The sequence below is a fragment of the Suncus etruscus genome, chromosome 9, assembly GCF_024139225.1.
Source record: "Suncus etruscus isolate mSunEtr1 chromosome 9, mSunEtr1.pri.cur, whole genome shotgun sequence".
In the NCBI taxonomy this organism is placed as follows: domain Eukaryota; kingdom Metazoa; phylum Chordata; class Mammalia; order Eulipotyphla; family Soricidae; genus Suncus; species Suncus etruscus.
In genome coordinates this window covers 99,624,413-99,649,661 of record NC_064856.1, presented here as the reverse complement: position 1 = coordinate 99,649,661, position 25,249 = coordinate 99,624,413, and the positions used below count along the sequence as shown (strand labels likewise).

The 25,249-nt window shown below is 37.6% G+C and overlaps 2 protein-coding genes and 1 pseudogene across 2 annotated transcripts; 1 reads left to right on the top strand and 2 right to left on the bottom strand.

The window, feature by feature from the left end:
* Positions 1-1,638: 1,638 nt before the first annotated feature.
* LOC126018674 (actin-like) lies at positions 1,639-14,125 on the bottom strand. The gene is made up of 9 exons (XM_049780773.1): positions 14,012-14,125; positions 13,270-13,353; positions 11,610-11,759; positions 9,155-9,265; positions 7,679-7,763; positions 5,372-5,533; positions 3,685-3,894; positions 2,871-3,052; positions 1,639-1,782 (listed from the first exon to the last, which is right to left on the bottom strand). Exons 1-9 carry the CDS (start codon positions 14,123-14,125, stop codon positions 1,639-1,641), a joined length of 1,242 nt encoding a protein of 413 aa, XP_049636730.1.
* Positions 14,126-20,681: 6,556 nt separating this feature from the next.
* On the bottom strand, positions 20,682-20,782 carry LOC126019845 (uncharacterized; annotated as a pseudogene).
* Positions 20,783-23,777: 2,995 nt separating this feature from the next.
* Positions 23,778-24,722, top strand: LOC126017730 (olfactory receptor 5F1-like). The gene has a single exon (XM_049779783.1). The coding sequence runs from the start codon at positions 23,778-23,780 to the stop codon at positions 24,720-24,722; it is 945 nt and encodes a 314-aa protein (XP_049635740.1).
* The last annotated feature ends 527 nt before the right edge of the window (positions 24,723-25,249 follow it).

The window sequence follows — 25,249 nt, the reverse complement described above, 5'->3', positions numbered from 1 at the left end:
TTTAGGAGTGAGTGCAAGCACCCTTCCCCTAACTTCATTTATTTCAGGATGGTCTAACAGCCAAATGCATACCCCATAAAAGGCACAATGCCAGTTATGTTTTTTAATATTGCATCCCTGTAAGAAAACATATAATGTCAACATGAATCCAAAGTTACCTAACATTCAGAATCAAACACACATACAACCCCCCCAAAAAAACCCCAGAAAATAAACCAGCAAACTCACTCAGCAAACCTTCTGATAAAAACTTAATTACCTCATTAATGATGTATTAATTTTCACAATTTTATAACTTACTTAAAAAACAACTTCATTATCATGTACCTGTAAAAAAAAAAGCAACATAATATATCTAATTTAATACCTGCCAAGGAGGTACACTTTAGAATGGGTGGGAATCTAGGGACAAAAATGGAGGGACTTTTACGTTGGTGGTGGGATTAATCTTGATACAAAGGTGTTTTCGTAGCTATGTCATTGTCTTTAAATAAAGTAATTTAAAATATAAAAAGGAATTGCAGATCAGAAAATTCTTTAAGGGAAGGAAAAGGAAAACAGGGAAACTTCCAGATTATTGATGGTAGGTCTCCTGAAGGATTCCAGAGAAAGGTGGAAGCCTTTTGTTCCAACTGTGAAGGGACACTTATTATTTTCTACAGATTATTTTCTACTGTCCAGTCAGATTACACTGTTAGCTAGGTTATGAGTAAGGGCCTAAATCTTCCATATTTTCAGGTATCTCTTAGGCCACACTTATGAATATCCATATCAATAATTCACTTTTCTTAGCACAATAATCTTGTCTTTTTTCCATGAGAAGTGAATGATATAAGTGCAGTCAAAAATTGCACTTAAATGTGATGATTTCATGCCAGTAGTCCAAGTACATCTCTTTTGTTTTTCCAAGTACACCTCTTAATCATCTTTCAGAGGCATTCCTGCCACACAGATTATGAGACATTCCCTGTTTGAACATACTTGTTATTGTGCACCAGGGATCATATACATATGTATAACTTAGAATAAATGCAAGGGTTAACACGGGTATATTTGGCCACATATTTATGTTTGAATTATATGTATTTAAGGATATAGACCCTATGTTTGTGAACATTTATGGATGTGTGCACTATAGGTCACTATAGATCATATGCATATGGGAATCACATTTGTGCAATCTTCATATAAGTACACAGTTTTCTGTTATATGCATGCAAGTTGACCTGTGTTTATTCTGGGCTGGAACACTTTATTGCGAGTATAAGACTGACCAAGGTCAAGGAATGACCATGTTCTAGATGGTTCAATTTTGCATTGAAACTGAAGAAGAAAGTCTTCAGGCCTTTTCACCTGAGTGGGACAGACTTATTTATAAGATGAGGGTATGTTTACTAATGACACATACAAGAACTTTGACAGATTACATTCATTATTCCACGTGAAATTAGAAAATTCTTTGAGTATTTGTCAAGATACCTTTTCTTGACATTTTTATTGGGTTTTCCACTCAGGTATTTCAAATTATGCAAAATATAGGCATGCAGTAGGCCCTGTGTTCTCATAACTTCAGCCACGCTTAAGTTTAGCTTAGAATTAGTGTCAATGGGATGCAATAAGGCTCAATAATGTTACAAATCAGAAGGTTCTCCTCCCAGCGATAGATGAACCAAAGTCTTTATATTCGTTGCTTGTAATCCACATGTCCTTGAAAGTGGAAAGGGAAGACAGGATGGAGCCACCTATCCAGGCACTGCAATTGGGAAATGGGCAGTTGGACACCTAGAGGGGGTGGAGAAGACAGAGGTATAGGAACAGGAATGGTAGCAAAAGAATGTGGAGAGGTACGAGAAGGAAAACCGGAATCAAAACAATTCTAATGTGGAACATAAAATACCAATTCTTGAATAAATCACCTAAATTATTTATTTTCCCCATTACTCCTTATAATATATTTATAAAATATATTTATAGTATCCTTTAAGTTTGGTTAACTGTGTACTCCATATGGTATTCTCATCAATGCCAGGAGTGATCCCTGACTGCCTAGCCATGGATTAGCATTACCAGCTGTACCTCCATATAATAATATAATAAAAAGTACAATAATTGTACATATACATGTGTATGCATATATAAAGACTATATATACTTAAAGCATATGCACATTGTGAAAAAATGAAAAATTTGGGCCAAAGCAATCGTACTGTAGGTATGGAGATAGTCTTGCATAGTGTTAACCTAGGTTCAATCTCTAGTATCCCATATTGTTTCCAGAGCATTTTCAGCAGTGATCCCTGAGCAGAAGTAAGAAATAAATACTGCCAGGCATGACTTTCTGTAAAAGGAAAACTGATGTAAGAAAAATATGGTGATAATAAGAACAAAAATGCATCATCACATCACACAGAGAATTTCCTTCCATACTTCAGAGTAAACTTCTTAAGACATTTTTACACTCTTCTTTCTATTCTCTCACACCAATACTTCTCAAACTAATTTTGTTCCATATTGATTCTGGCGATAGAGACTCCAACTCAATTTTCTATGGGCTGACCAGAGGTAAACATCCATGCACCCACTTGTCCGGAGAATTGAGGCTAAAAAAAAATCAAACTATGAACAGGGACACAAAGTTGTCCTCATCTGGCTGTTCTTGTTCCATCTGTGGAAACTACAAAGATTTTTGTAATAATTTAACACACAATTTTCCTTCATGAACCTTTTCCATTCTTGACACCTAGAATGTATTCCAGAAGTATGTGCCTATGATATTGGTAAATCCTCAAAATGTGTGAATGTGTGTGTATGAGAGAAAGGAAAGAGAAAATGGGAGGTAGAGAGCAATAGAGAGGGAAAGAGAATCATACCTTCACCGAAATATTCGGGTGAACAAGTTTGCCGAGTTCTTTCTGCAACCGAGCCTGCAAGCCAACACAGGACCCAGTTCCTCCAGCCAGCAAGATGTTCTCAAATAGAGTTTTCCAGAGTCGGGAAGTGCATGAATTTATGCTCTGGAAGGCCTGCATGTGGATACCCAGGCTATTTATCTCTGTGGAATAGAGTAGAAAGAGAAAACTCTTGGTCCTTATATCAAACTGACAGCATACTTAGGCTTTTCCTATTCAGCTGCAGGCCTGGAGTCTAAAGGATACCCTTGCCAGGCTCACATGCTACAGGTGATACTAAAGCCACTATTCCCATCCCATGTCTTTATGAATCTCAATAGAAAAGTGCAGTGGCGGGCGTTTGCCTTGCAAGCAGCCGATTCAGGACCAAAGGTGGTTGGTTCGAATCCCGGTGTCCCATATGATCCCCCATGCCTGCCAGGAGCTATTTCTGAGCAGACAGCCAGGAGTAACCCCTGAGCACGGCTGGGTGTGGCCCAAAAACCAAAAAAAAAAAAAAAAAAAGTGCAGTGGCATGATTCGCTACACTAAAGAAATGTGTTTTTTTCCCTCTTTGATTTTTCTTAGCTATAAAAAAAGATCAGGTGGAAAGTACTATTTTAGGGGGTAGGTGTAGAAACTGAAATATACATCCATCTATAGTGATCAGAAAATAGATTTAACCTTTTTTTTTTTAATCTGAGTATCCATAAGCTTTAGAAACATGTGTCAGCTTGCTAATGGTTTATGATTGAGAAGAAAATCGTGCTCCTTTCCCAGGGAAACTCCCCGATACTCTGTTCCTCAGGAAGCTCACCAAAAAGGTCTGGCTGGAACAGAATTTCTGGACAGAGGAACCTCTCTGGCCCAATGATGATCTCCTGACCATCAGGCAGCTGACAGTTTTGAGTCTGCGGGGTAACCTGGAATTGCTCCTTTGTTTTATCAAACTTTAAAGTCACATAACAATACTTTTCTTTAATATCTTGGATATAGTCCTTTTGAGCTGTGGGAGAAAATAAGAGACAAGTAGAAAAGAGTGTAAATGAAGGAGTAAATGCAGATTACTGTTTTCTGTTTATTTTTTCCCCAGGAGCTGTCTTTCCAATATTGGGGCCTTTCCATGATAAGGCTGACATAAAGTGATGAAAAGTTCACAATCATTTCATATTTTAGGATTCCTTGATTTAATGTATAAGCTTAGACTTGTGGACAGAAAAGAAAAGTAGCACAGGTATTTTCTGAACTAATATATAAAAAAATATCTGTGGGTTTTTTTTTTTTTTTGGATTTATATCCTACTACATTTGTACAGCATTTAACTGAGGAGATACTTAAAATTTCAATTTAATTTTATCATCTACTAGTAGAGAATGTGTGGTGTGCTCTCCTCTGCTATCTAGATTGACCCTGGACACATCACAGCTTTCCCTTTCTCTGTGGAATTTACTAGCCAATGGAAGCCCCACTAAACAGGATATATCTGAAAGGCCATATCTGTCCATTTTTTCTGGTGACATAAAAAGTTGAAAACCCAGTTTTGGAAGTATCTTTGATTATTAAGAACTATTCTATATTCTTAATTTTTGAGTATGATTCATATTTTCCATATTAGCTTCCCAGTAAGTTCACAGATTCAGCTTTCTTCAGCTTTCTAGCCTCTGACTATTACCTTCAACCTTTCTACCTATCTGCTTGTTTGCCACTTATTATTCCTTAAGTCTCTGTAATTTTCACAACTCTATATGCATACGAATATCTGAGAAGAATGAAAAGCACAATATAGAACTATATATTTGAAGATGGGAGCCATAGAGGTTACACAGGCTTGGGATGAATTCCAAACACTAGATGAAAAGGACAGGGACATTATCTTCTTGAGTCCAGATCTCAACTGCCACACCTACTAGTAAAATGATATTATCACCTGACCTTTCTAGAACTCTTTCTTTTGTGATGGAGGTAATCTTTACCTTCATTATGCTTCAGTCTAAAGCTAAAGAGTACATGGGAAACATTTACTTAGCACTGTGACTTATACAAGACAAGGATTTTGCAAGCATATCATATCACTGTTGTGTATGTGTGTATTTTGGGTCATAGCTGGTGATGCTCAGGGTTTACTCCTGACTCTGAGACCAGGGAACATTCTTGCTGGGAATAAGGGGGCAACATATGATGCTAGAATTGAACCTAGGTTAGCCACATGTTAAGCAACAACCCTACCTTCTGTACTCTAGTCCCTCATCATTCTCATCGTGTTAAAATAATTACCATCAAGCATTGGCCTTATCATCACCATACTCATTGTCATTATCAATGCAGTTCATGTTTATAAATATTCATAGTATTTGTCAAAATTTGTCAAGTTGTTTAAGCTTTATAAGTTGAGAAGAAATTGAAGAGTAGATACTGAGTAAATCAGAAAGAATATTATATTCCAGAGACTAATGTTTTCTGGCCCAAAATTGCAGTTTTCCTACCTTCTCCTACAAATGAATTTCCACTTTCTTCCAATAGTTTCATGAGATACAAGGTAAGGTCCTGCCCTGCTACTTCCATCTTAAAGGTTGAGTGAGGCAAGGCATAACCATCTATGACGGGCACAGAGTATGTCATTCCTTCTCCACATTCAATGGTTGTTCCTAGATGAAAATACATGGCATGATTGTTTAAAGAATATTACATTTCTCACCATTCCATATAAGATAAACCAAGGGGAAACAGTAGGATTGGAAAAGTCTAAGTGAAAAGTGCTCTTTCTTGTAACAAGAGTTTGCTAGGATAGAACTTAGCAATTTAGATCAAGGGTACCATGGACAAGAAGAATGAAGTTGTGTGTGTGTGTGTGTGTGTGTGTGTGTGTGTGTGTGTGTACATATACATATTTGGAGACAAACCAGCAGAATGTCTCAGAACACAAATAATTGATAAAGGGGCCATAGATGGAAAAAGGTAAAAATATCACTACTTAGTTTATATAAAAATGTATCAAAAAGTGAGGCATAAAACTAACCATAACACTAAAAATTCGTATCAATTTTAGAAGAAAATAAGAGCTGAAAAACTTTGAACTTGTATGTTTCTTAAAGATGACTCCAAATACACATTAAAAATGTGGGTTACATGAACATTGTTAAAATTTAACTTTTATTTTACTTTTTTATTTTGTTTTATTTTGGGGCCATACCTGGTGACACTCAGGAATTACCCCTGGATATGTGCTCAGAAATTGCTTCTGGCTCGGGGAACCATATGGGATGCCTAGGATTGAACCAAGGTCTGTCCTGGATCGGTCATATGCAAGGCTGTGCTATTGCTCCATCCCCTAACATTTAACTTTTAAATAAAATTAATGAATATAGCCATAAACTAGAATCAAACATTTGTAAGACATAATTATGTCAAAAGGCTAGTACCCAAAATATAAGAATAAGTTTTTAAAAGTCAAATAAAAGCAACATGATAACAAATCGTGAAAGACATTTAAACAAATTATTGACTGATGAAAAATAAGAATAAATGGCAGATTTACTTTATGGAAGAATGATCAACACTGAATATTATGAAAGACAAGTCAAAACCTCCAATAATTTGTCATCTTTACACATTCTGTAGAACATTAACAATAAAAAACACCAATAAATCAAAGTGTGGCAGAATAGTAAGAATTTCACTTTGACAACTGCTTAGGCAGAATATGCAAACTTAAAAAAACTATGCAATTAAAGAATCATCATTCACAAAACTATTGATGGTTGTCTTTTGGGTAGGAAATATAATGTAGCAAAGGGGGGATGCCTAGATAATCGTTAACGTTAAATATTTATTTTTCAAAATTAGTTATTCTACTACAGGTCCGATTCACAGCTAGGAACTGACCCAAATGAAATGAAAGTATACGACCATCTAAAGATTTTTATACAAATACTTTTAGCACTTTAATTTATAATAGTTCCAAACTTGAAACAACCCGAAGGGCCATTTACTACTGAATAGGCCAAGCCATTATACAGTACAATCCTACTCAGCAATAAAAAAGAAATTGGAAAATGATACAAACAATAAAAACAAACCACCCAATCATTCCGTGAGTAAAAAAGTCGTACACAGAATTATAAATTGCATAACTGTGTTTTACACAAAGTTCAAGAAAATTCCCTAGCCATACACAGGATTATAAACTGCACAACTGTGTTTAAGAAAATGCAAATGTACCAGTATAAGAACAGATTAGTGGTCACCCCTTGGAGGAACCTTGATGCATATGTATTAGAAGGCCATGAGAGAAACACGTAGATGTGAACTCATTAGCTCCACTCTGAATAAATAAATAACGTGAGTGCATTATCTTTGCTGGTTTCATGAGTGTGATGATATAAAACACATCAGATCATATTGAAAGCACAGGCCAGTTATACCTATATAAGCCTGTTAAAAATATCCAGAGCATCGAATGTGTGCAAACTATTGAACTAGAGCATTCAGAAAAGAGAAGGATCTCTGGAAGGGGTGAGGGACACTAGTAAGCAGTAAGTGGTAGGTTAGATTCATGCTCTCAAAAACACAGATTCCAAAGACTTACCAGAAATGGACTGGGGTGATAGCACAGCAGGAAGGCATTTGCCTTGCATGTGGATAACCTAGGACAAACCTGAGTTTGATACCTGGCATCCCATATGGTCTCCTGAGCCAGGAGCGATTTTTGAGCTCAAAACTAGGAGTAACCCCTGAGCACTGCGGGGTTACAAAAACAAAAACAAAAAACAATAACAACAACAATGACTTACCAGAAATGAGACCAGAAGTAAAGAGTGAAAGGACCCCTTGATTAGCTAGATATAGAGCAGGTACCCTGAACGCCTCAAACAGGATCTGTGGAAAGCAATTAGGGAGTGCTGAACACTGGAGGGGTACAATGGGTCTTTCATATTATATCTGGGACACAACTTAAACCTTGCTTTCTAGAAATCTCAGGGTCTCTGACATTGGAAAGCACATCCTCTTTATCCTAAACCCTGTGAGTCCCCAATTTCCGGTCTATTCCGGGTTGACAACACTTTCAGAGACCAGGAAGTGGAGTAGGATTGATTACAGTCAGGCTTCTTGAACACTTTACTCAAATGCCAATGGACAAGATTTCTATGATGATGTCAGATCCACACTGGGGTCCAGTCCCCAACCAGAGCAGGCTCTGTTATGGGGTTGCAGGGCTATAGAGGGACCATGAACTGAAAGGACAGGGCACAGCTTAGGTAGAAATGAGGGGAACTGAAAAAAATAAAAGCTGATTGAATTCACAAAATTTCACTGGATACTTCTTAGGACATTCAATGGAATCAGGTCACCAGGGCCTCGAGTTAGAGGTACTCTCCCTTAAAGTCTAGGCCCAGTTCTGGGAATAGAGAGGGTGTAGGGATATGGTGGCAAAGGGCAGAAGCAAAATGGCAGTTTGGACATTTGCAGTTGCTCAGGAAGGAAATACCCTGGTTTTTAACTTCAACACTTATTGGAAACAGCATTCAAATATATGTTACTATCCAGGGCCATAACTGGTGGTAAAGACCTGGTAAGGTCAGTTATTTTTATGGGGTTTCTCAATATTTCCTAGAGCCCCTCCCATCTCTTGGTCTTTCCGAATGGAAAATAGAAAAATAGAAACCTGGTTGGAAGACAGATTTTATCTGAGAACCATCAGTACTCATGCCTATCCTAAAGTCTTCTGGGGAACCCTGGGGGTCGAGAGTCTGCATTAGATAGGGTTTGTAATCTTATGGGCTTTCTCAGTATGTACCTCATTTTTCTGTCCTTACCAACATCTTTCTTTGCTAACCTATTTTCTGCAAAGCCTATTCCTCTAAATTTAGAGGGGCAGTGTCTCCACAAAAGTCTTGCACTGACCTGCTTTTCTATAACCCATGCTCACCTATTTCCATGATTACTCACAATCATTAAACCCCCAATTCCCCCAAGACCTCAGATTAGTCTTATAATTATGGCTTCCTCTATTACAGTTAGGTGGTGAATTCCCAAATAGTCAGGGCAGAGATCCTAAGATGACAAGGGCAGGAAGGAAGTGTAGAGAGCAGGCCCTGTGCCTGGCACTAGACTTTCCCCAATATGGGTTATATGCTGATAACCTCTGTATGTGCATACATGGAAACATGATATCTTAAACATTGGGATCCTTGCAGGGTTTTTTTCCCATACATTACTCTAGGTCCCACACTCAGGAATTAAGCTCAGGCTCCCAGTCACAATCTTACCTGCAACACTTTCTCTTTTTGTTGGATTGTGCTTAAAGGAGCCTCTGTGATCAGCAGAGGGTGCTGCTCTGGAGCCACTTTAAGCACCTGGTAGAAGGAGTGGTGCCACATCTAGGGGGAATAGAGGGTGAAAGAAGCTTTCCTGAGTAATGCAGGAGCTGCATCTGTCATTTGCATCTGACATTTTGAGACAAGGTTCTTGAGTACAAAATCTGAAATCTATTTAGAAGAGAGAATTTAAGCTCTGCCAAGGCACAGGACTACCAAATGGGTCAGACATTGAATTACAAAGAAGAGCAACATGAGCCTGGTGTTTTTGCAGAGGACCACATAATCTGGGCAAATTGGGCCCAAGCAATAGCAGGAGAACACAACCTAGTGAAAAAGACTTGGGCAAAGTCCCCTTTGCAATTTAGGATTAGAGAGATGGGCCAATCTGGGCAATGCTTTCTGTATCATTGCCAATGACAGAAGTGGGTGATAGTGGGTTGTTGGAGAGCTAGTTGATTTGTTTTCTGGGGCTGTCCTTGCCTATATACATAGATGAGACTAATTAAATCATAGACCATAATTTGGGGGATTGAAGTCAGAGATACAGTTAATTTTTGGCAGAGTTGTCTCTCCTGAGACTTTGGCCTTCTTGGGGTATAGATGTCATCTTTATCTATGTCCTCATAAGGGTCCCTTATCCCTTATTTCTTCTCCATTGAAGAACTCATGTGAGTTCACCTCTTAAAAGACCTTCCCTCTAAACGAGGCCTCATTCTGAGGGTCTAGGCATTAAGAACTAGAAGTGAGAATTTAGGGGATAGGTCACCATCCAGCCTAGAAAAGCAAAGATAGCACCAGGAACATATTATGTGTTCTACAGGCAATGCTTTGTCATGAGATATTCCTGCCATGGCTGGAGGAGGAAAGTTTTTTGACAACCACAACAGAAATGAGAAGCAACTGGGTGCTAGAGGGAGGGTCCAGGACAGAGAGCACAAAGTCACATGGTGGCCAAAGTGCCAGTGAATTAGTTGATACCAATGAAAACAGCGAGTGGAGGAGAATGGAGGTGGAGCCATGGCACAAGGCATGCAGGGCCAGAGCCTGCATGGTCTCAGTTCAAAGATATGTCTGCATTGCTATTCCTGTTATGTACTGGTACTACAATTGACCAAAGATGACTTGTTTCTTTAAATGATGTTCTGTTTCCACCCTCTAAGATGGTCCCTGTTGGTGTCCCTGCACATTCTCATAATTGGATTGGCAATGAAATATGACAGAAGCTATGGAAGCAGAAAACAATGACTTCTAAGTCTGGCACTGTCACCTCCTTCCTTTTTTCTTTCCACTGCCCTCCCTCCCTATCTTCCTCTCTCCCTCCCTTCCTACTTCCCTCCTCCCTCATACACATACCGTATTTTCCAGCATATAAGACGACTTTGAAACAAAAAAAAGTCAACCAAATCGGGGTCGTCATATATGCCAAGTATATCCCAAAAAATGTTTCAACATGCCACTAGCCGCTAAAGGAAAATTGTCTGAATATTGCCACAAAACAAATTTTCCAACTAGATCCTGCACCAATCACGGTAAGGCTTCTCCGACCACCTCTCTAACTCAGCCAATCCAAGCAGGTTTTTGATGCGTGCAAATTAGACAATGTTCTGGACTCGAATCTACACTGTATAAAGCCTGCTCAGATTGACCAGAGCCAGAAAGGAAGTCTATTACAGTATAACCTTTGAACCTTTGCTTGTTGTGATTGGCTCACTGTGGTACATGAACACAGGAACACATGCAGCACAGTAACGGTCTGTTTGATACAGTGAATATAGGCCTAAACCTATGTTTTAACTGCGAAATTAGGAGGTCATCTTACACGCCTGGTCGTCTTATACACCGGCAAATACAGTAGATGTAAAATTAATTTAAGACCATTGATCCATTATTTCCTTTCATTCTCAAACACAGCCATGTGATATAAAATATACCTTCTTATTTGTTTTCTTTGGGGGTGGGCACTCATAGTGGTGCTCAGGTGTTACTCCTGGTATTTGACTCAGAAACAGCTCCTGGAAGGTTTGAGGACCAAAGGCAATGCCCAGAGTAGAACCCAGGTCTGTCCTGGGTCCGCAGTGTGCAAGGCAAACACCCTACCTCTGTGTTATCACTCTGGCCCACTTCTTTTATATATGGAAATAAAAAGTCAAGAGATCAAGTTCTTTGTTCAAGATGATGAGATAATCAGTAGAAAGACAGGATTTTGCTCAGACAGTTCATTTAGTCTTTGGGATTAATTTAAACTTTGACATTAAATTTGGGGTTGAATTTAATCATGGTATTATATTCTCAAGGATCAAGAGCTTGGGTGAGCCCTGGACACAGTGTCAGATTTACTCTTACATATGAATGCATCAGAGCCACCAATTGGCATTAGCAGAGGGAAGGAATAGTCAAGTCTTACCCTTGAAGAAGCTACCCCTACCTTTTCCATGTTGTCCCAGTTAGTGACAGTTGCCCTTGAGATGGGGTAGTGCAGGCAGAGTTGTTCTTTTTTATTCAGCGTTTCTTCTCCAATGAACCAAGCTTTTTCATTTTCCTTCCTCAATGGACTCTGGGTAACACGAAGAAGAACACATCATATATCAGGAGTAAATCATTCTTATTCAACTTTTATATTTAGTTTCAAAAGTCTGTACAATAAAATTTTGAGGAGAATGCTGAGTTATGGGGGTATGATGCTCTTAGAGAGGTTGTCCTGTGATAGTGCTACTCTTGTGATCTACTCAAACCTCTACACTATCTCAAAATGCCACAAAGAGGTTTTGGGGACCAAAAAGATAGCACAGTGATTGCATATTTGCCTTGCATGCAGCCAACCCTGGATGGACCAGCGTTTGATTCCCAACATTGCAGATGGTCCCCTGAGCCTGCCAGAAATTATTTCTGAACACAGAGCCTAGAGGATTCCCTGAGCACTGCTGGGTGTGGCCCAAAACAAACAAACAAACAAAAAACACAAAGAAATTTTTCTACGGAACTTAAAAGGTCAGAGTTCTCCTGGAGATAGGTGCCAGAAATTTCCTGTTGTTGTTTTGTGGATGAATAAATTGAGGGAAGTGAGAGGGAGCCTAGAGTGATGCACATCCTTTTCTCTGTTTGTAGTTTCAAGTTTGTATGGAAAACTTTGAAATTTAATTCCACGTATGAAATTTACTAGGAAGACATATATAGTTTTCTCAAGGTATATTAAAGCACTGAATTTAGTCACTCAAAGATGATTTACCAGTTGGCCTCTATGTTAATCTTAGTTCAGGAAGAAACAGCCACCAATATTGGATTATAGGTGCAAGGGTTTATTTAAAAATATACCTAAATTAGACAAAATGGGGAGATAGCTAACAATATTAGAATAATCAGGGTCTTTCCAAATTCTAACTTGAACTCCAGAGAAAGAATGGATGATTGTCCTAACACTAGGAAGCCAAAGGAAGTCTTAGAAAAACTATTGATATTGAAGGTATGGCATTTCATATCCTAAGAATAATCAATGTGATCTTAGCTTCCATGTAGTTTCAAGATATATTTCTGTCTAGATAGCCTAGTGAGAAATAGGAAAGCTAAAATTAAAGAGATAAAAATTTGAATTCCTCACTAAAATAGGTATAAATGACCAACACAAATGATCATAAAACGTATGGCTAGTCTTTTTTTAGGGCAGGAACACTTGGTAATCAGGTTTTACTTCTGAATGTGAACTCACAAATCACACCTGGAGGGATAAGAGGATAACATGGGAGGACATAAATTAAACTCAGTCAGCTATGAGCAAGACAAATGCCTGACTCACTGTACTATCTCTCTGAATGCCCCATCCATATGGTTGTCTAGTTTTCATTTTCAGCTGTTTCTGGCAGCAAGAAATAATAAGAGCCACTCTGCCTGGACTCACATTTTCTTCTAGATCCAAGCTCTATGGTTCCCTCTCATACTCCTAAATCCTGAATCCAAGATGGCAAAGAGGTTCCTCACAGTTGGGTGCAGGCAATAGAAACATAACTTTATCCAATCAAACCCAGTCCATCTTAAGCAGTAAGTTTATTACCACTGCTTAAGTCTCTGACCTTCTGGGAAGCAGGAACTGAACTCGAAGTTGAAGCTAATGCGTTTCCTTTGCACAAACACCCATCCTCATCCATTATATTTTGCTGTAAATTAAAAAAAAAGTCAAGTAAGGAGAAAGTGACTATTATAGGCATCATGGCATTCATTTTGGCTTATAAGATTCTGTACCATAAAAGTCTCATTTTACTTTGATTCCTCTGACTATACTAAAATTAGGTTCAGGGTATAAAACCTTTGCCTGCAAAGAACCTGGATTTCAGTGAAGGCAAGGAATATATCCAGGATCAAAGCTGATATTTCTTACCTGAAGTAAAAATATGCTTCTATCCCAAAGGTGATTTGCTAAACTGTGCTAAATCACTTCCACTATGGACTTTACTATGAATACTTTTGCATTGTGGCAGTCTAGCATCAATGCATCATGACATCAGGGTACATTTTCCACCATGCAACACTATAGAATGGCATCATTGCCATCATTCACCACTGCCCCATTCCATTCAAGTTCTTAGCTCTAACCACGTAGCCTGGGTTAGCAGCATCCATTTCACCCCATAAGCATTTAGAAATATGTATTCTTGTTCCCGTCCAGACCTCCTGCCTTAGAAATTCTGGTTGGTGGGCCAAGCATTACCCATGACATAGAAACTCAATTCTCCATTTCTAAGAACTTAAGTTAGCCTCCTATTAATAATGGTGAAAGATGCTGTGTGCCCTAGGAGAATTCTTCCCATCACTCACATCATGCAGAAGTGTTCCAAGGACAGTTGGAAAGGTGGCTCTGGGCAATACTGAGCCTCCAAAGCCCACCTTACTGAAGCCAGAGCCATAGTCACCAACCAGGGGCACGTTCATCTGGATACTGGGAAGCTGGAAGAAAAGATAGTTCAGTTATTGGTGCCATCTGTCTGTAATTCTGGTTCTGGAAAGGGGTACTGTTGGATGACTACACTTATGGTTGTCCATTGTGCATGGTGTGGTCATCAGCTTATTCTTTTTTTTTTATTTCTTAATATTTTTTATTTAAACACCTTGGTTACAAATATGATTGTGGTTGGGTTTCAGTCATATCAGATGACATCCCCCCCATTACCAGTGCAACATTTCCATCACCAATGACCCAAATATCCCTACTCCCCTCCCCGCCCCTACCTGTACTCTAGACAGACTTTTCACTTCCCTCATATATTCTCAATTAAATCATTATTTCTATGCATCAACAATGGCATCAGAAACTGACTTTAGGAAGTAAGACTTTTGTATTAATAATTTACAAAACTAATATTCTTTTAATTAGTCTCAATCTTATACTTTGCCAGGAAATTCAAAGTATTTTTATATAAAGTTATGTAAATAGCATCTGATAAAACTCATTCTTTCATCACTCTATTCAAATACTTCTTTATTTTCTACTGGGCCAAAAATGGTCTTTTTTTTTTATTTTGAGCAATTTAATGTTCCAACAATAATGTTATGAAGAAAAGGAAGACATTTCAGCAATAATAATTTGTATTCTCTATGTGAGGAATGATAGAAAAATTTATACCAGTCACTACTTAATTCATTCGTATAATGCTTTCACATTTCTTGACCACTGTTCCAAGCGTTCAAATCCCACATTCACTGCTAAGTGAGAGTACCATTGTCTAATGTGTATACATGTTTCACATTTAATGTACCAGTAAGCATAAATATAAATGGGTTGTATCCACATTATGATTTTTCTATCTAAAAATAATTAAAAAAAATTTTTTTGGGTTTTGGGCCACAACCTGTGGGTTACTCCTGGCTATGCGTTCAGAAATTGCTCCTCTCTTGAGGGACCATATGGGACGCCTGGAGCTGGAACCGAGGTCCATCCTAGGTCAGAGGCGTGCAAGGCAAATACCATACCACTGCACCACGGCTCCAGCCCCACCCATCAGCTTTTTGTCTTTGTTCTTGTTGTTTTATGGGGTACACATCCATTGGTGATCAGGACTTTCAGTGAGTTCTAGTTCAGGAATATGGTGGCCTTCGGGTACCACATGGGTATTGGTAGAATCCACGTTGGCAGCATGCAAGGCAAGTGCCCTATGCTCTACTATCTCTGAGTCCTCAAGTTCTTGTTCCACTCTATCTTTGAACACTTCAATACTTCTAATTGTGCTATCATCATTATGTCTAATTCAATAAGATATGTTCTCCTACTACCTTTTACATCATTTCCTATTCAAGTAATATCTACTTTCTAGATGTTAATATATATTCACATATATGCATATATACACATTATGCATAAATGTATAAGAAATGGGCTTTTCCACTTAAGTTTCCCTAATTAATGGTTAATACATTTTTCATCTTAATGTAAATAAAAGGAGGATATCATCTCTTGAAATTTAGGTAGTTATAACTAGTACAGTATAGGTGCTTATTATAAAGTGTGTAGTTTATATTATTGAAATTATGAATATTAAGTAGAAACCATTCTAGTCATATATAAGATTTGAACAAAGTTTGCCTATTCCCTTAGAAAACTTTCAGGATAAAAATATTTTCTCTGCTAGGATCTTTGAAGAAAGTTAGAAAATGTTTTACCAGTTTTGAAAGACAAGTTTATTATAATATTAACTAGATATCAAACCTAAATTTGATACTTATTTTAAAACTAGCAAGCATAAGTCATGATTTGTTAATTAAAGCATGAAAATTCTAAAAAATGTTTTTCCCTAGATAATTCTCTACTCATAGTTTTGTGGATAATTTTTTTTTTTTTTTTGGTTTTTGGGCCACACCCGGTGATGCTCAGGGGTTGCTCCTGGCTATGTGCTCAGAAGTCGCTCCTGGCTTGGGGGACCATATGGGAAACCGGGGGATCGAACTGCGGTCCATCCAAGGCTAGCGCAGGCAAGGCAGGTACCTTACCTCTAGCGCCACTGCCCGGCCCCAGTTTTGTGGATAATTATCTACCTTTAAATAACAATTTCATATAATAGCTGTATGTTTACATATTTTAAAAACTGCTGCTTTGTTCTTGAGCTGTGAGGACACAGCCTTAAGGAGGGTCTTTCCTGTTCTATGGAGACCTTCACCTGGAGTTACCTGCGCTTCCCCACCCTCTGACCCTCACTGAGAGAGGAATTGCAGATGGAACCTATAGGAGACCTCAGATGAATCTGGTGTCTCTAGTGTTCACTTATGCCTCCCCTCCATAAACATTTCAAGTTCCAATGCATTCTAACCCCATTCCAAATTCCAAATAGATTCTTCTAGAAAAGAACTCAGACTTGTTCCCCTAATTTGCTTCTACACACCTTTTTGATATATTTTTTTTCAGATTTGGTAACCATTAATAAATATAAAGAAAATGATTATCATTCATCCATGTTCTTCATAAATACATGTTTCCTATCTTAGCCTGAAACTTGTTTCAAATTACTTTATGTCTATGAATGTTTTAAGAAAAATCTATTCTCACAGCAAATAAACTAATTTTTCCTTCTATTATGCTGCACTTTAACTCTTTACCATGAAACTGGGACATAGAACAGAAATTAAAATTCTGAGCATTATATTTTATCAGAGAAGGTTCATCTAAGATATCTTTTTTTTTTTTTTTGGTTTTGGGGCCACACCCAATGATGCTCAGGGGTTACTTCTGTCTACGAGCTCAGAAATTGCTCCTGGCTCAGGGGACCATATGAGACACAGGGATTGAACCCAGGTCTGTCCTGGGTCAGTCTTGTGCAAGGCAAATGCCTAACACTGTGCTATCTCTTGGCCTTCATCTGGAATATCTTAAGTGGCATAAAAACTATTTTATTGGACAACAAGGGCTCAATCCTTGGCATTCCATAAGAACCCCCCTATAAGCGACATCAGAAGTAATTACTAATCTCAGAGCCAAGAGCAACCCCTGAGCAATATGTTCCCTTATTCCCCCAATGATAGTTCAGAGCAGGTATAGAGCTCATCCTGAGAGGCTGGTATTGGAAAGGCCTAGACTCCTTGATCCAAGATGCTACTCATACTTATATCCAAAGTGAGAAATATTTGTTTCTTTGCTTTACTCCAAGTCCTTTGACTTGTTTGTGTGAATTGATAAATTTAGGACCAACACATAGAAAGAAAAGTCTTAGGGTTAAAGAAACTAGCAAGGAAAATGTTAAGAAGAAAAGCTTGAACATGTGTATGGCACAATGAATTCATTTCTTCCCAAAGTTAGGAATTGAACACTCAAAAACCTAACTAGCAAGCAAACACCAGTGAGAAATGAATAGTAAAGAAGCATGGAAACTGCAAGGGCAAAGTCATGTACCTTATCACTGTGTGACATTGAGCCCAATCTGTTCTCTGTTGTGGAGACTGCTTTGAATTTGAAAGGATGGATGTAGTTCAGTCAAGTGTAGCCTTCCTTCTCCATGTCAACACCAAATGAAGCCCTCTCCCCTTTTCCACTTTCCAGATCTCATTAATAGTCAGGTCTCTGTTAAGATTACTTTTGCTTTTTTTCCCCTACAGCTTTGCAGCACCTACTTTTAATTCTAAGAAGATATTTGGTTTTTCCTGCTTTCAGAATCATTTTATCCAAATGGAATAAGTATCTTTGGTTCTTTCATGACTCTCTTATTTAAAGTCTTTGGAGACTCTCCCATATTTATGTGTGTGACACTGAGTAGTTTTCACTACTGCATATTTGAAAATCATCTTAATAAATATTTGTGAATTAAAGCCAACATATATGTTTGAAGAACAAGTGGTCAACAAGCTGGCCCTATGCAAAAGTGTCCATGTTTCTCTGGAATAATTGGAGAAGTCACTTTGGTTCTAGAACTAATTCTAGGAAATATGCAGAAGCTTATGCAAGAAGAAGATTTTATTTAATCTTGTCTAGGGAATGTCATAAAAATTTTAAATTATTAACTTGAGTAATAGGCCTATTATGCAAAATCTTCAAAAGAGAGAACTTTCCAAACCTTTCCCAAAATTATATTATTTTTCTATAAAAAGTAAAGCTTCTGGGTCTGGTTTTTTTTTTTTTTTTAACCTAAATCTCAAGATACTGTCTTACCAAAGTTCGAGAAATTCAATAGCTTCCAGTTTACTCTGCACTATTCAGTGAAGCAGTGTGATTGTTTCTGTGGTTGAGTGCCCTCTGGTGGTTAATTCCTAGTTTGTAAGTTGCCTGATCTGTCTTCCAGTGTTCTGGAAAGAACAAAATATGAAGCACAATATACCCTGAATAATACACTGTAATTTTAAAGATTCTTATATGAACATACATACTGTTTTTGAAAGTATACTAAGAAAATAAATAACTTTTAAATACAACTGTACTTAATAAAATTAGCCATTTCTATTTCAAAATGAAACAAAAATACAGTCTATAACAGACTTGGGGTTTGCCATTTATGCCCAGGTGCTTATTTAAAATAAATAAGAGAGAGAGAAAGAGAGAGAGAGGGAAAAAGAGACAAGGTCAAAGAGACAGAGAGAGATACAGAGAAATAGAAATAGAGACATGCAGACAGTGATAGAGACAGAGGAAGACAAGAGATAAACACAAAAAGAAAAAGAAAAGATTAAAAAAAGTGTAAACAGATGAATGTCCATATTTCTTTGTCCATCACATCCTTTTTAAAAAGATAAAAATCACTCAGCACCTTCCTGAAACCAGCCTTAAGTTAACTAGCAGCAAGCATCTACCATGAACTAGGGAATAGTGAATGAAATCATAAGCAATGGAACCTGCAGCAAACTTCTCAAACTCTTTCCTTCTTAGAGGTAAGACTGATCCATCTGCCTAACTGGGAGCTCCAGTTGAAACATAGAATCTCTGAAGAAAATCACAAGCCTTCTGATTCTGTCCAAGAATGCTGGCTAAAGGCCACCTTTTCTTATTGTGAAGTTCTTGGTTATATGCAGCAGTGGCATTGTGACCTCAGTGTCCTGGAATTAAGGCAGCCTCCCAACTTGAAAAGTGCCAGAGTAGTGGGGCTGGAGTGATAGCTCAGTGGTAGAGCATTATGCTGCTGACCTGAAACAGAACCGGGTCCGATGAGTACAGAGCCAAGAGTAAACCCTGAGAGCTGCCAGGTGTGGGCCAACTTCCTCCAAAAAAAAAAAAAAAAAAAGAAAAGAAAGAAAAAGAAAGCAAAGAAAGAAAAAGTAAAAAGGAAGAAAGAAAAAAGAGAAAAGAAAAAAACAGAAAAGAAGGAGGGCTGGAAGGTTCAGCTCAGGACATGTAGCTCACCACAAAGAGTTATGAGTGCAGTTAGAGAAATAACTATATTGAGAACTATCATAACAATGTGAATGAATGAGGTAAGTGGAAAGCCTGTCTAGAGTACAGGTTGGAATGGGGTGAGGAAAAGGAAGATTTGGGACATTAGGGGTGGGAATGTTGAACTAGTGAAGGGGGGTGTTCTTTATGTGACTGAAAACCAACTACAATCATATTTGTAATCAAGGTGTTTAAATAAAGATAAAGAAAAAAAGAAAAAGAAAAGAAAGGAAAGGAAATGGAAAGAAAAAAATAAGAAAAGAAAAGTGCCAGTGTGATATCTTCAGTTTTCTTTTACTCTTTTTTTTTTTTTTTTTTTTTTTTTTTTTGGTTTTTGGGCCACACCCGGTAACGCTCAGGGGTTACTCCTGGCTATGCGCTGAGAAGTCGCTCCTGGCTTGGGGGACCATATGGGACGCCGGGGGATCGAACCGCGGTCCGTCCGAGGCTAGCGCAGGCAAGGCAGGCACCTTACCTTTAGCGCCACCGCCCGGCCCTCTTTTTTTTTTTTTCTCAGGATGGGCTCACAAAGTGTTCAGGGCTCTAGGGATAATTCTTTTTTTTTTTTTTTTTTTTTTTTTTTGTGATTTTTGGGTCACACCCGGCAGTGCTCAGGGGTTACTCCTGGCTCCATGCTCAGAAATTGCTCCTGGCAGGCACGGAGGACCATATGGGACGCTGGGATTCGAACCGATGACCTCCTGCATGAAAGGCAAACGCCTTACCTCCATGCTATTTCTCCAGCCCCTAGGGATAATTCTTGGTCATTCTTGGCAAACTGATTTAGTAAGTGCAGTAGTAGACTGCACGGATGTAGGGATCTTTGGGCTTGATGATAATGTGAGACAGCCTTGCAAATGCTGTAGTGTTCTGAGAAATCCAGGTTTGGAAAATTCAGAGACCATCAAAGCTTCATATACCCAGACATGCTCAGCAAGCTATGTGATATCACGGATAAAATCCAGACAAGGTTCATGCAATTCAAGCACCTAAATGTTATGAAGAAAATCAGGAGGAAAAGGCCAAAATTAGAATAAGATAAGGGACATGATCAAGACGTCAGACATATCACTTTATAATTATCTTTTTTCCATTTTTTTCATCTTTATTATTTTCTTTCTTTTTTTTATTCTTCTCTCTCTCTTTTTTAATATGTAACACTTCATGAATTTGCGTGTCATCCTTGCGCAGGGGCCATGCTAATCTTCTCTGTATTGTTCCAATTTTAGTGCTGCCGAAGCGAGCACTTGTTTTTTTTTTTTTTTTCATTTTTATTTTGATTTTTGGTGCTATCCAGAGATACAGAGGAACTACTCCTACTTTGTATTCAGGGATCACTGGTGGAGCTTAGGAAACCATATAAGGTGCCTGGAATTGAACACAGGTTACAACTTGCTAGATAAGTACCCTGCCCTCCAGAATAGTTCTTTGGTCCCTCCCTATAAATTTTATTTTTTATTTTTTTGGTTTCTCAACCACCCCCGGTGACGCTCAGGGTTACTTCTGGCTATGCATTCAGAAATCGCCCCTGGCTTGGGGTGCCATATGGATACAGGGGATCAAACCTTGGTCCACCCTAGGCTAGTGCATGCAAGGCCGATGCCTTCTAGTATGTGCCACCACTCCGGCCCCAGCCCTCCCTATAAATATTAGAAGGATAGATGTAATCCTATTGGACATTTCTGGACCTAATTTGCTTAAAGATGCACAAGTTCTCATGAAGGTAATTGTGATCTGAAGAATTGCTTCAGAAGTATTCCATATCAATCATTTGAATATGCTGTTTGATTGTTCTTTATAATGACATGACCTCAAAGAATCAGTCAGGTAGCAGAAACAACTAATGGGCAGAGATGAGCAATGCATATAATTTTAGGCTGGGGCGGGAAGAGAAGGTAAGGAGGTTTTCTTCCTCAGGGGCAAGTTGGCAAGTAAGTGTCTCTGTATACCTGACTCTCACCCCCAGGCCATTCCCTGTGGATGCCAGCATTTCAATAATTTGCATTAAGAGACCTTAGGTCATTATCTGCATCTTCTCTTGGACTACCTACTTTACCTTACCTAACTTACCTCTAGCTAAAGGGGGTTGGTTTCTGAATGTCCTCCATTACATAGAAGTCAACTATAAAATAATTTTATATAATATATATTTTATATAAATTACTGTATTTATATAAATATTATTATAAAATATATTTAAAATACATACATTATATAAAATATATAAAAATTAAAATATATAAATTGTCATCTTCTATTACAATTGGTCTACAAGAGGTAGACCAATACTGAACACTGATTGACTCTGCAGCGTTCTGACTCTGCAAATCCCTGGAAGCAAAGGCAACTGTCTAAAGAGTTTAAATCCATGGGAGAAAATACACAATGGTCAAGTGTTGGAGAAAGGCAAGGTAGACATAGAGGTACATGAATAAGCATAGAGAGGAAGATGAAGACAGAAAGAGGATAGAGGGGAAAGGAGGTGGATGAAAAAAAAATGATACATAGGAACAGGAAGATAAAGGAATTAGGTGGATAAAAAGTAAAATAATATGAGGAGGAGGATGAAGAATTAGAATGAAGGGCTAAAAAGAAATTGAGAAGGAATAATTGAAAAAGGAAGATAAAGGAAGAGAGTGGAGTATACAACCTTTACAGGGTCCTACTGCTCTCATATGAATCCTCCAATATGAATTTCCTCTATGATGATTTATCTTGTTAAAAGTGTTAATTTTTTTCTGGAAAAAGAAGGTGTTGTTATTTCCTGAAACAATGAAGATTATAGAAAATTTAAATAAATCTAAAATATTATCATGAAAAAAAACGTCAATTTTAATTTGCCTGATTTATTTTTCAACTAATTCGTGTAGAAACTATAAAACAATGTAGTAGTTATAATTCTATTAAATACTATTAGAGTTTACAGTTTTGATATAAAATCATTATACTACTCCAGTACTAAAATGCTTATGCATCTCCACTATTGTCCCAATGTCCTATTTGTTTTAGGGTATATTATTTTTTTCAACCTTGTATAGTAGATTTTCTTTCCTCTTCTCATTAGCTTTATTCCAGAATACAGTTGGATACTCATAGAGCCAATGAATAATAAAGAAAGAATAACTTATTTGTAACATGCTTATTTATATTGAATTAGGCAAATTTATTAAGAGATAGGTAATGTCTTGATTTGATTGTTCTTAACTTGACCAAATTCTTGCAAGTAACATAAACAACAGCAACCATTCTGTCAAGCAAGTCTTACATGATGCTTGATTTCACAAGTCTGCATCAGATCCTATTTTCTTTCCTCTAGAGATTGGAAATTCTGTCTTGAGAGGATTGCCTGCACAATTAACACCCACAGTGTAATTCCCATGGTTAACCAATCTTCTTTTTAAGGAAAACAAAAGTGCAGCATACAACACATAGCTACTCAGAGCATGTCTTCAATTTTTATTAGAAGGTAATCCAATTTTCATTGCATATTAGAGTATCTAAAACAAGGAAATGTTCTTGCTTTATTTTAAGCTTCAGATAAGAAACTCATTAAAACAATAAAATAGTGGACTATACAAGTAAGTAAATTGGAAAAGAAGCAAAGAGGATTCACTAAAAATTTTCACCAGAATAGACAGGTACCAGGTCTCTTACTACATGACATTTCTGAGACTGTGATGAGTACAATTTTCTGTTTCACGTTCAAGACACTGCAACATCAGTATTTGTAATATGAAGGATGTCAGATAATTGGTTACTTGAAATGGTCCTTATCCGTTTGGAGCACACAAGAGGAACTAAAGGACACTATGAATTGCAATATTGAAGAATATTGTTTGATATTTAAGGGAAAAGAAATAAAATTCAATTGAACATACAGATCGGTAAAGAGGTAAAGGGACTCCATTGAAGAACATTCCAGCCTTTGTACATTGGTTATAAACTTGCCTAGAAAGATTGGAAAAATGTCTGTTGCATTTGTAGCAGCATATATTATAGTGGAATATATGGAGTTAGACCTGTGAATATGGGTTGATCAAAAATTATTAAATAAGGTACAACATATTTACTTATTAACAATTTGCCATTTGCCAGTTGCCCTCTTTAGTCTGCTGTTATTCTACATCTATTTTCCAGTTCCTGTTTGACTTTTTAATTAACATTTTTAATTGTTGTTTGCTGTAAACTTCAGAGAGGACATATTTTATACTTATTGCATATTTAAGAAAATTATATTCACAAATGAGCATAAATAATTATACTTCAGTGACTGAGTTCATCCTGCTGGGACTAGCAGATACGCTGGAGCTACAGCTTATCCTATTTTTGCTTTTCTCAGTGATTTACGCAGTTACAGTTTTGGGGAATTTAGGAATGATTCTTTTAATAAGGATTGATTCTCAACTTCACACACCCATGTATTTCTTCCTGGCTAACCTTTCCTTTGTGGATGTTTGTTATTCGTCTACCATCACTCCAAAGATGCTGGCAGACTTATTAAGAGAGAAGAAAACCATCTCCTTTGCTGGCTGCTTCCTACAAATATACTTCTTTATAGCCTTGGCCACAACAGAATGTATTCTCTTTGGGTTAATGGCCTATGACCGTTACGTGGCCATATGCAATCCACTACTTTACTCTTTGGTTATGAATCCCACAGTCTGCCTTAAAATGGCAGCAGGGGCTATTACAGCAGGCTTGTTGAACTCCGCAGTTGTTACCAGTAATATAAGCAGCTTGCCATTCTGTGGTTCCAATGTCATCCATCACTTCTTCTGTGACAGTCCTCCTCTTATCAAGCTCGCATGTTCTGATACACACCTCATCGAAAGTCTTATTTTTATTGTAGCTGGTGTAAATATGATAGGAGCTCTGCTTGTTATTCTCACCTCCTACTCTTATGTTCTCTTCTCCATCTTTAGGATGCACTCAGGGGAAGGGAGGCACAAAGCATTGTCCACCTGTGCCTCTCACCTGACAGCTCTAATTCTATTCTATTCCACCTCCATCTATACATATCTGAAACCTAGTGACAGCTACTCCCTCAATCAGGACAAAGTGGCTTCAGTCTTCTACACAATGGTGATCCCCATGTTGAATCCTCTCATTTATAGCCTCAGGAATAAGGAAGTAAAGAAGGCTTTAAGAAATGTAATGACCAGGAAAAGGATCTTTTCATTTTTATGATTGCTCATTTTATGAAGTAGAATGATTTAAAAACTGTATAAGGTTGCTTGATTCGATTGCTGTTTTGATTTTGATTATTTCCCACACAATCAAGTGATATAATGTTGAAGTGTATCTGATTAAGTTTAATTTTGTATCTCACAATTGACTTTGAAACTTTCATCTTACTATATGTCTTCACAAATTCACCAAAAAAGTACTTTTCAGCAAAATAGTATTGCTTATAGAAAGAGATTTAATTGAGACAAATTATATCACATGAAATCTGATCTTATATGTTATAATTTTGTTTTATCTTATACATTTTGCATCTCTTATGAATTTTAAGAATTTGTTCTATATCACATATGCCAAATTCTTTCATTGAAACAGACCTAGTTTATACCTGCTGCACATCATAGTTCCCTCGAACTACACTGGGAGTGATCCTTGGATGCAGAGCAAGAAATATGCCTGGACACTACTGGATGTGGTTCAAATCATCCTCCCAAAATTAAATAACTGTAGTTTTAGTGGCAAGTATAAGC